The 12,393-nt window shown below is 36.6% G+C and overlaps 1 protein-coding gene across 1 annotated transcript in view; it reads left to right on the top strand.

Moving 5' to 3' along the window:
- Positions 1-11,020, top strand: part of frmd3 (FERM domain containing 3) — a 62,113-nt gene extending 51,093 nt beyond the window's left edge. The window contains exons 14-16 of the mRNA XM_078789475.1: positions 692-929; positions 2,872-3,319; positions 8,630-11,020. Of these exons, the coding sequence (XP_078645601.1) occupies positions 692-929; positions 2,872-3,319; positions 8,630-8,695 (752 nt within the window). The 3' untranslated portion in view covers positions 8,696-11,020. The remainder of the gene's footprint in view (positions 1-691; positions 930-2,871; positions 3,320-8,629) is intronic.
- Positions 11,021-12,393: the final 1,373 nt, after the last annotated feature.

Genomic DNA, 12,393 nt, shown 5'->3' with positions numbered 1-12,393 from the left:
TGGAGTTAACATGTTCTCCCCGTGCATGCATGGGTAATCACTAAACTCATCACACAGCAACTGAACACTCCCAAGTTATAACTAATATATATACAAACATATACCAATATATCGGCTGCACGGTGGATGAGTGGTTAGTGCACAGACCTCACAGCTAGGAGACCAGGGTTCAATTCCACCCTCGGCCATCTCTGTGTTGGAGTTTGCATGTTCTCCCCGTGCATGCGTGGGTTTTCTCCGGGTACTCCGGTTTCCTCCCACATTCCAAAAACATGCTAGGTTAATTAGCGACTCCAAATTGTCCATAGGTATGAATGTGAGTGTGAATGGTTGTTTGTCTATATGTGCCCTGTGATTGGCTGGCAACCAGTCCATGGTGTACCCCGCCTCTCGCCCCAAGACAGCTGGGATAGGCTCCAGCACCCCCCGCGACCCTCGTGAGGAAAAAGCGGTAGAAAATAAATGAATGTTCTTGTTGCTATTTGACAGATGAGCTGCACCTCTGTTTGTAAGTGTGTGAGCGCCATCGTGTGGCTCATATGCATAATGAAACATTTTCAGTGTTATGTCAGTAAAAAAAAATGCATTATTAATTGTTGAAAACTGTTATTTTAATACATTCTAACTCATCTCGGTATATTATTGTGAATTATGACATACGTAACACCTCAGTGTCCGTGTCCTCCGCCAGGTGCTGTAGCCATGAAGGACTCGACGACATTGCCCCCGCTCACACCGTCAACCGCTCCCGCCGACGGTGAACAAACACAAAGCATCGATGGAGGCATCTCTGCGTCAGACCTGCCGTTTCCTCCCCGTGTTGCCATGGAGACCTCCAATATTCCACCTCAGACGCCCAAAGCGGGAAGTGAAATGGAGGAGGATGACGAGGCCTCCGGAGCGCTAACCATCTCTGAGCTTGTGTACAGGTTTGCCGGATTTCAATTGTCAACAATTTTTTATGCGGTCTAGAAGTCCTACAGTCGGGCTGCACGGTGATCAAGTGGTTAGCGGAGCTAGGAGACCCAAGTTCGATCTCTGTGTGGAGTTTGAATGTTCTCCCCGTGCATTCGTGGGTTTCCTCCCACATTCCATAAACATGCTAGGTTAATTGGCGACTCCAAATTGGCTGGCGACCAGTCCAGGGTGTACCCCGCCTCTCGCCCGAAGACAGCTGGGATAGGCTCCAGCACCCTCACAACCCTCGTGAGGATAAGCAGTAGAAAATGAATGAATGAATTTGCACGAGAGCACCAAACAAAAAAAATATATTTTATGACAAAAATGTGATATGTGAAATTTTATGGGGGAAAAAATCATTATTTTTCCAATTATTTTGATTTAAAAAGTCATTCATTTATTGAAAAAAAAAAATAATTTCATGAGAAAAAAAGGAAGAAAAATCTTTAGTCTTATATATTAAAAAAAAATCATACCTTTAGGAGTGCTGTCATAATATTATGAGAAAATGTTTTAAATTTGAGGGGAAAAAATTGTAGTTTTATGACAAAAATGTATCTTACAGAGCAGTTTTTGGGGAAAAAATATGAATTTCTGTAACAACCGCGACCCTCGTGAGGATAAGCGGTAGAAAATGAATGAATGAATTTGCACGAGAGCACCAAACAAAAAAAAATATTTTATGACAAAAATGTGATTTTTGAAATTTTATGGGGGGAAAAAATCATTATTTTTCCAATTATTTTGATTTAAAAAGTCATTCATTTATTGAAAAAAATTCTTAATTTCATGAGAAAAAAGGAAGAAAAATCTCAAGTCTTACATATTTAAAGAAAAATCATACTTTTAGGAGTGCTATAATATTATGAGATTTTTTTTTAAATTTGAGGGGAAAAAATTGTAGTTTTATGACAAAAATGTTTCTTACAGAGCAGTTTTTGGGGAAAAAATATGAATTTCTGAAACAACCGCGACCCTCGTGAGGATAAGCGTTAGAAAATGAATGAATGAATTTGCACGAGAGCACCAAACAAAAAAGTATATTTTATGACAAAAATGTGATAAGTGAAATTTTATGGGAAAAAAAATCATTATTTTTCAAATTATTTTGATTTAAAAAGTCATTCATTTATTAAAAAAAATCTTCCAATTCATGAGAAAAAAGGGAGAAAAATCTTTAATTTTACATATAACAAAAAAATCTACTTTTAGGAGTGCTGTCATAATATTATGAGAAAATGTTTTAAATTTGAGGGGGGAAAAAATGTAGTTTTATGACAAAAATGTTTCTTACAAAGCAGTTTTGTTGGGAAAAAATATGAATTTCTGAAACAACCGCGACCCTCGTGAGGATAAGCGGTAGAAAAGCACCAAACAAAAAAATATATTTTATGACAAAATTGTGATATGTGAAATTTTATGGAAACAAAATCATTATTTTTCAGTCATTCATTTATAGAAAAAAAAATCTTCAATTCATGAGAAAAAAAGGGAGAAAAATCTCAAAATCTACTTTTAGGAGTGCTGTCATAATATTATGAGAAAATGTTTTAAATTTGAGGGGAAAAAATTGTAGTTTTATGACAAAAATGTTTCTTATAAAGCAGTTTTGTTGCGAAAAAAATATGAATTTGAATGAATGAAAAAGTCTTACAGTGGTGTACAATGTAAGTAGGTAGAACATGTTTATAACGATAAAAATATATACATTTTTACATTCATTTTTATAAAACAACATTTTTATAATCATGATTTCAATGATCAAATCAGATCAATGATTTTCTTACATAAACAGGCTCTCGGGACACATTTTATTTATATACTTAGATATTACTGGCTGTGGATCCTAGGGCAAAGTGTGGGGTCCACCCGGGATTGAACCTACTATTTATGTGTCCATGTCCTCTCCAGCCCTTGCGCCAGCATGCTGCCCACCCCAGTGGATGACAGCCAGGGAGGCGTCGACCTTCTCTTCTCCTTGCCAGTCCAGAGCCCCGCCAGGCTCCTGAGGGAGCTCCACGATGACCCCGATATCCAGGCCCAGCTGGAGGCCGAGCGGGAGCGCGACCGCGCCTACGAGCTCACCCGTCTGGCCGTGAGCCGCGCCGGCTTTCCCGGGGTCCTACGCGGCGGCCTTCGCTTGCTGTCATCCAACGAGAGGCTCAACGCTTGCGTGCTGAGCGTAGCCCGCTTTGTCGCCGTGCTCACGGGCGTCCTCCTGGTCACCGTGCCCACTTTGCTGCTGCTGCTGGAATCCGACCTGGACGTGTCGTTTCTGCACGAGATCCGCCAAACCCCGGAATTTGAGCAGTTCCACTACGAGTATTACTGCCCTCTTCGCCGATGGATCGTGTGTAAGGTCAGCATGGCCATGGAGCATCTGTGGTCTGACTAAGACTTGGAAAAAAAAACAGGAGGTGTCACTTCAGGGAAAAAAAAAAATACATCCCCAAAAGTCCGTCTTAACATGTCTTTACTTATCTTATCATCTTAGCAGTACTTCCTAGCGGAACCATTTTATCTCCCAATTCAATAAGACCCCATCACTTGTTAAGATGGACGTTTGTGGCGGTTGCCTGCAAAGAAAGACGCCTGTCAGACAAAAAAACGGACCGCCTCTTCAAAGAGCAGCACCTGATTGGTCCCCGAGAAACGTCAATCACCATTGATAGACGATGGAGTCGTCACTGAATGAATACCACACTCCTAAGTTGACTATATAAATATATATAAATATATATAAATATATATAAATATATATAAATATATATAAATATCAAAACACGCAGAAAAGACACATTGGTAAGTGAAGTTGTTTTTAAGGTTTTGTACATTTTTACGTGACGCAGCTCTTTCAGGAATTTTTTCAGTCAGAGGATCTACTTTGATCTTATTTTGAAAAAAAAAAAAATTAAGCGTTTATAAAAGACGACAAAAATGTACCCAATGGGAGAAATTTTAGCTATTTTGTAATGCCCCGGGGTACGGCACAAATCTTTTACACGACCACGGCAGATATTTCACTCTCTCTCTCAGACCATGTGATGTCATTTCGGACAAAAAAAGGCGGGCGATGTGTGTTTGTTTGTGGTGATGAAAAAAAAAATGTGTTTTTGTCCAATAGTTAGTGCTGAAGACAGAATGTAGGAAAATGGCGCTAATGAGGGTTTTCCTGAAATTTTCATAAAAGTGGAATATCCACTATAAGTATGTCAAAGGGATGACCGGCCGGGATTAGAGCCTCTTTCACACAGAAATGCCACTCATCAGAGCCCTAACATTTTTTTTTTTTTATCTGTGCCTTTCACACAGCGCCAGTTGCGGTGTTAGAGCCTCACACCCCAGTCCCGACATTGCGGAATACCCTTTCACACATGCTGGGTGAACTTTGCCGACACTCCACGCAGGAAAAAAGGCGGTCTGTGTGAAAGGGGCTCAGGAAGTGCTGGGTTAGTGTTATGTATGTTTGCGATGATGAAACATGTTTGTGTTTTTGTCCAATAGTTAGCGTCAGAAGAAGTGCTTGAAGACAGAATGAGCCTCTTTTCACACAGAAATGCCACTCATCAGAGCCCTAACATTTTTTTTTTTTTTTATCTGTGCCTTTCACACAGCGCCAGTTGCGGTGTTAGAGCCTCACACCCCAGTCCCGACCTTGCGGAATACCCTTTCACACAGGCAAAAACCCGTTTCTGTTACGGCTCTGATAGGACCTCCATAGCCTGAAAATTGCTGGGTTAACTTTGTCGACACGCCACGCAAAAAAAAAAGACTGTCTGTGTGAAAGGGGCTCAGGAAGTGCTGGGTTAGTGTTATGTATGTTTGCGATGATGAAACATGTTTGTGTTTTTGTCCAATAGTTAGCGTCAGAAGAAGTGCTTGAAGACAGAATGTCAGAGCAGGATGTAGGAAAATGGCGCTAATGAGGGTTTTCCTGAAATTTTTGTCGGAGGGTTGACTGGCCCGGGATTAGAGCCTCTTTCACACAGAAATGCCACTCATCAGAGCCCTAACATTTATTTATTTTTTATCTGTGCCTTTCACACAGCGCCAGTTTGCGGTGTTAGAGCCTCACACCCCAGTCCTGACCTTGCGGAATACCCTTTCACACAGGCAAAAACCCGTTTCTGTTACGGCTCTGATAGGACCGCCATAGCCTGAAAATTGCTGGGTTAACTTTGTCGACACGCCACGCAAAAAAAAAAGACGGTCTGTGTGAAAGGGGTTCAGGAAGTGCTGGGTTAGTGTTATGTATGTTTGCGATGATGAAACATGTTTGTGTTTTTGTCCAATAGTTAGCGTCAGAAGAAGTGCTTGAAGACAGAATGTCAGAGCAGGATGTAGGAAAATGGCGCTAATGAGGGTTTTCCTGAAATTTTTGTCGGAGGGTTGACTGGCCCGGGATTAGAGCCTCTTTCACACAGAAATGCCACTCATTAGAGCCCTAACATTTATTTTTTTTTTATCTGTGCCTTTCACACAGCGCCAGTTGCGGTGTTAGAGCCTCACACCCCAGTCCCGACCTTGCGGAATACCCTTTCACACAGGCAAAAACCCATTTCTGTTACGGCTCTGATAGGACCGCCAAAGTCTGAAAATTGCTGGGTGAACTTTGCCGACACGCCACGCAGGAAAAAAGGCAGTCTGTGTGAAAGAGGCTCAGGAAGTGCTGGGTTAGTGTTATGTATGTTTGCGATGATGAAACATGTTTGTGTTTTTGTCCAATAGTTAGCGTCAGAAGAAGTGCTTGAAGACAGAATGTCAGAGCAGGATGTAGGAAAATGGCGCTAATGAGGGTTTTCCTGAAATTTTGTTGGAGGGTTGACTGGCCCGGGATTAGAGCCTCTTTCACACAGAAATGCCACTCATCAGAGCCCTAACATTTATTTATTTTTTATCTGTGCCTTTCACACAGCGCCAGTTGCGGTGTTAGAGTCTCACACCCCAGTCCCGACATTGCGGAATACCCTTTCACACAGGCAAAACCCCACCTCTGTTGCAGCTCAGATAGGACCTCCAAAGCCTGAACTTTGCCGACATGCCATGCAGGAAAAAAGGCGGTCTGTGTGAAAGGGGCTCAGGATGTGCTAGTGTTATGTATGTTTTTAATGTTTAGTGTTTCGTTCTTGTATAGGAGGTTTTAGCCCAGGGTGTCCATAATGCGTTTTGAAAATAATCATAATAATAGTCATAATTCATTATTGGCAAAAGATATCATTTAATAGGTTTTAGCATTTGATTGGTTTAAGTCCTGCTATTTTACTGCAGGTGGCCACTCAATGGAAAATATTTGGGCACCCCTTGTCTGTAGCTCTTTTCCCACAACACTGTGTAAAGACATACTGAGCATCCCGCCTCTATTCTGTAACGTAACGAGTGGACACACACACACACACACACACACACAAAAAGGACCGCAGTCTGACACTAACGCAAAAACCAAACCGCTTTCACGCACTTTTGCTAGCTTCCCGTTGTCGTTTGGCACGTCATGTCTGCGAGTGTTGACCAACTTCTCAGGAAATTAGCATCCTGTTGCAACCAATCACATCTGTCCCTGCTGAAAAAAAACCTAGCATACCTGGCAACGTTTTTCCGGGAAAATAAAAGAAACTCCTTTTGGAAAAGAAGGATAAAATACGGGAGTTTCCCGGGAAAAACGTGTGTTGATAGGTATGCCGCTAACACCTCCACAGTTGTCACATGGGAAGAGAATTACGCAAAAAAGTTGTAATTTACCAAAATAATTGGCAAAATTCTAAAATTGAGTAATATCATTATAAAACAAACTTATTATTGTAGTATTACGAATACTACGGTAAGGCTTCCTTTGTGTGAGGGTACCCTAAAGGGAGTACTGTGTAAAAGTCTTCGGTCACTATTATATGTGAAATAAACATTGAATATATACAATAATCCCTTTTATAGCGCGCTTAATTGGCTCCATATTCGACTGCAAATTTCCTCAACGATTGCTTCTTTATGAATGGAATATTTTTGTTTATGATTCCTGTTTATGATCTTCTCAATCAGGGATTCCCAAAATTGACCGACTCAGGGCCCACTTGAAAATCAAAAAAATTGCCTATGTCCTATAAACAGTACATAGGCAAATAATAATAATTATAATAATTTATTATTATATAATATTATATATATATATCATTCTTATTAATATATAATAATAGTAATTTATTATTTTTAATATGAATATAATTATTATTATTCGCTTATGCGAATAATAATTATAATAATTTATTATTATATAATATTCTATATATATAATTCTTATCAGTATATAATAATAATAATAATAATTTATTATTTTTAATATTAATATAATTATTATTATTCGCTTATATACTGTTTATCGGACAAAAGTGGGTTGCGGACATTTTTTAGATTTTTTAAATTTATTATTATATAATATATATATTATTATTAATATATATTATAATAATAACAATTTATTATTAATATAATTATTATTCGCCCATGTACTGTTTATCAAACAAAGATGGGCCGCGGACATTTTTTAGATTTTTTTATTTATTATTATATAATATATACTTTATTCTTATGAATATATATTATAATAATAATAATTTATTATTATTACTATTAATATAATTATTATTATTTGCCTATGTACTGTTTATCGGACAAAGGTGGGCCGCTGACATTTTTTAGATTTTCAAGTGGGCCCTGAGTTGGTCAATTTTGGGAATCCCTGATTGGGATTGTACTATAATAATATTAATAATTCATAATATTTAATAATAATAAATTATTATCATTATTATTATTATTAAGTTAAGTGCTCTGAGAACGCAGCATTTCGCCTGTGTACTGTTTATAGGACAGTATATAATAATATTATTATTATAAATAAATTTTATGTTTTTAAATAAAATATATTTTACAATAAAAATCATTTTAAAAAATAATATTTGCGTGGGTTTTCTCCGGATACTCCGGTTTCCTCCCACATTCCAAAAACATGCTAGGTTAATTAGCGACTCCAAATTGTCCATAGGTATGAATGTGAGTGTGAATGGTTGTTTGTCTATATGTGCCCTGTGATTGGCTGGACCCCACCTCTCGCCTGAAGACAGCTGGGATAGGCTCCAGCACCCCCCTGCGACCCTCGGAGGTAGAAATTGAATGAATATTTGTGATCTAATCCAAGCTAACGGTGACCTAAGACATTTACGCAGTACTTTGTATACATTTATATGTGTTTACTGATACACAAATAGTATCATTTTATTTGCAAGAATCTCAATGAATCTCTTCTGTGATGCATTCATTCGTGTCCACAAAGCTCCTCCTGTCATCGTCAGTCAATGGTTTCCCGCCGCATTATGAATATGCAGAATTAAGCAGATTTTATGCAGAAATAAAGCATTTATTTTCCCTCCACGGGAAGAAACACATGCACTGAAACCAACAGAAGGGCCAAATCACTATCATAGCAAACCTAAAGCACCGCCGTCTGTTCTCCTTCTGTGCGGATTACATTTCGGAATGCGGAGCTAATTCAGACATTTTTTACGTGCTAAATCTGCATGCCCTCATTTGTAAATAGTGTTAATAGATGTGGCAAAAAGACAAAAAAAGTGGTTTAATAATGTTGCTCTGTTTGTCTTGTCCTGGTTTTTGCTTGTAGGCTTGGCTGTCTTCATTAGAATGCATGTGCTTTGTCTTGACCAAAAACATTGACTCCACCTCGTGAAGTAAATGCTAAATTAACTCACAAATGGGTAAGTAAACATTTTAAAGTTCATTTTTACAATAATTCTAATACACTATTTAAAAAAAACTATCATTGTAGTATTGTTATCAGGCTGTGTTGAAACACTAACAGAGCATGCTAGCAAGGCATGCTAACGTTTTAGTGACGTGTTCCGGTTCATTCTGGTTCATTCTCTCAGTTTAAATGCATCCAATATGCGAATTAGGTATTTTTTTTTGCCTATATGGAGATTAGCTTAATAATGTTAGGAAAGAATGTCAATAAAAATCGACGAGGGCTCCCAGCTGGTGACGTAGCATATTAGCTTAGCTTGTAGCTTGGCCTTTACACTTGAGATTTCGCTCTCATTTTGGAATGAGGTCACATAAAGGGTCTTGTTTTTGGGCAAAGGAAAGTTTTGAATGTTTTTTTTAATAAAAGAATGGTTTAAAAAAAACACTTGTTGACGTCAAAGCTTAAATTTAATGGAGCGTTTTTGTATTCCAAGTTGAATCTTTGAACCAAATTGATAACATAATGTGTTTACTCTCGTCAAAGATCATCTATAGCAGGGGTGTACTACTGTTTTATAAGGATGAATTCCTTAAAAAAAGCCCTACCGCAAAGCTTTTTTACTGTAGGTTCTTAACCCTTAGATGCATAAATGGGTCAAAAATTAGCGGGTCAGGTTGTTTTCTTGAAATATGTTCATAATGAAAAAATTTTATCATTTCATATTCCAAATAAAAAACGTGTTTTTGCTATTATACCATTCACAGTTTTAACTTACCTTTTATACATTTTAAGAATTTTTTATTTTTGTGTTACTACCCCAACCTTCCATAAGTGGGTCAAAAATGACCCGGTCATTGTTTTATTGAAATATCTTTGTAATGAAAATTTTTCATCATTTCATATTCCAGGTATTCCTCAAAAAATATGTTTTTGATATCATGCTTCATGATATCATGTTTTAACTTACCTTTTATACATTTTAATAAATTTTAGTTTTTGTGTTACTACCCCAACCTTCCATAAGTGGGTTAAAACTGGCCTGGTCAGGTTGTTTTCTTGAAATATTTTTGTAATTAAAATTTTTCATGATTTCATATTCCAGGTATTCCTCAAGAAACATGTTTTTGCTATCATACCATTCACAGTTTTAACTTACCTTTTACACGTTTTAATAAATTTTACTTTTTGTGTTACTACCCCAACCTTCCATAAGTGGGTCAAAAATGACCCGCATTCATTTTCTATGGAATCCAAACCACAAGAAACCATATATAGTTGGTGGGTAGACAAATAATTTTTTTCAGATTAAAATGAACAAAGCATTATTAGAGTCCTGTAGACATGACAAAACACGACTATAGTCACATTTATACTCTTTATTTACAACATATTGCGCAACTGCAGGGTCTTGAGACGCATGCTAACTCGCAAACTAGAGAGCTAGCGACCTAAACGGTAGCCTTCAAGTTATTTTCTTTCAACTTAAATAGCCAAAAACTTACCACTTCCACACGGATAGGGAGGATAACTATTAACAGTTATTTAACCTTTAACATGAACATTAATCAAACGTAATATTTTTTTCTGGGTACATGATACCATACAGCATTCATATCAAACTTTGCGTGGGCCGCACTAACATTAAACTTTCATGTCAAGAAGGGGGCCTCAAACTGGGCCGCGTGTTCGAGACCCCTGATCTAAGGGTTAAGAAAAGCAAAGCGCCCCTGGTATATAGAGTATATTTGACTTGAGTATATTTGACTTGACTTTCGTCAAGTATCCATTTGATGAAATAAAAATAGACAGAGCCTTGTCTTGACGTTAGAAATAGGTCCAACACCCCTGATACTTTTTCAGAACTTACTGCCAAAACACTAGATCCTCAAAGATCCTCTATTTGCTGGTTGTAGGAAAATGCTGCAAGAATGTTAGTCGCTCCCAAGTTTGGCCCACGTGCCAGCAGTTGATGATACCTGAGGTGTTTGCATCGGGCGTGGGAATTTCAGTACATAGTACGTAGTACATTTCAGAATATTTGATTGGCTCATTTTCCACTGGAATGTGTTAGCATGTACTGTAAGTAGCACACTCCCTTTGCACGGTCACTTTCTTTTTTTTGTACGACTGTTGTCATTTTATGCTTCGAACTCTGGGAGATTTTCATTTGGCCCTCTCACCAACCTCTGGGACAACCAAGCCTTATGAACTTTGTGAAGTGAAACATTTGAATGTTTGTATGTTATTTGAAGAAAAAAGATGTATTGTTTTATATGTTGATACTGCCACAATAAAGCTCCCTAATTAACCCTAGAAAGTTGATTGGAAAAGTCATGTGAATGTTATAGACGCATTTTAAATTTAGAATTTATTCCTTTTTATATTTTGACTTTATTCCTGGAATATTCAAAAAAAATTTCTGCAACCTAACTTTTTTCCACATAATATTATGATTTTTTTTTTTCAAATTTAAACTTATTGCTACTAAAATTATTATATTTTTGAATGGAAAAGTCATGTGAATTTTATCGACACGTCTTATCTTAGCTATATCTAAGCCAGGCAGGATTGGCTACACAATTTGAAAGTTTGGAAAAATGAAGCTATAACATCATCCAAAACTTAGTAGGCTTAGTGGACTTTATTCATTTTAATATTTTGACTTTATTCCTGGAATATTCAAACTTTTTCTGCAACCTAACTTTTTTTCCACGTAATATTATGAATTTTTTCTTTCAAATTTAAACTTATTGTTACAAATTTTTTAAGTAATATTATTATTATGGGAAAATTACAAATTTTTCAGGTAATATTTTGAGGGTACTTGTAAAATTACTGCTTATTTTTCCATTTTTTTAAAGTTTTTTTTGTTGAAATATATTTTTAGAATGTGCCAGGCTCAAACTTTTTCTGCAACCTAACTTTTTTTCCACATAATATTATGAATTTTTTTCTTTCAAATTTAAACTATTTGCTACTAAAATTATTATATTTTTGACTGGAAAAGTCATGTGAATTTTATCAACGCGTCTTATCTTAGCTAAATCTAAACCAGGCGGGAATGGCTACACAATTTGAAAGTTTGGAAAAATGAAGCTATAACATCATCCAAAACTTAGTAGGCTTAGTGGACTTTATTCCTTTTAATATTTTGACTTTATTCCTGGAATATTCCAACTTTTTCTGCAACCTAACTTTTTTCCACATAATATTATGAATTTTTTCTTTCAAATTTAGACTTATTGTTACTAATTTTTTATTATTATTATTATTATTATTATGGGAAAATTACAAATTTTTCAGGTAATATTTTGAGGGTACTTGTAAAATTACTGCTGATTTTTCCATTTTTTAAAAGTTTTTTTGTTGAAATATATTTTTTGGAATTTGCCAGGCTCAAACTTTTTCTGCAACCTAACTTTTTTTCCACATAATATTATGAATTTTTTTCTTTCAAATTTAAACTATTTGCTACTAAAATTATTATATTTTTGACTGGAAAAGTCATGTGAATTTTATCAACGCGTCTTATCTTAGCTAAATCTAAACCAGGCGGGAATGGCTACACAATTTGAAAGTTTGGAAAAATGAAGCTATAACATCATCCAAAACTTAGTAGGCTTAGTGGACTTTATTCCTTTTAATATTTTGACTTTATTCCTGGAATATTCCAACTTTTTCTG

This window comes from Doryrhamphus excisus, linkage group LG3, assembly GCF_037039965.1.
Source record: "Doryrhamphus excisus strain RoL-2023G ecotype Guam linkage group LG3, RoL_Dexc_Guam_v1.1, whole genome shotgun sequence".
NCBI classification, from domain to species: Eukaryota; Metazoa; Chordata; class Actinopteri; order Syngnathiformes; family Syngnathidae; genus Doryrhamphus; species Doryrhamphus excisus.
The sequence above is the reverse complement of the archived record's forward strand: the minus strand, read 5'-3'. Positions and strand labels throughout refer to the sequence as shown.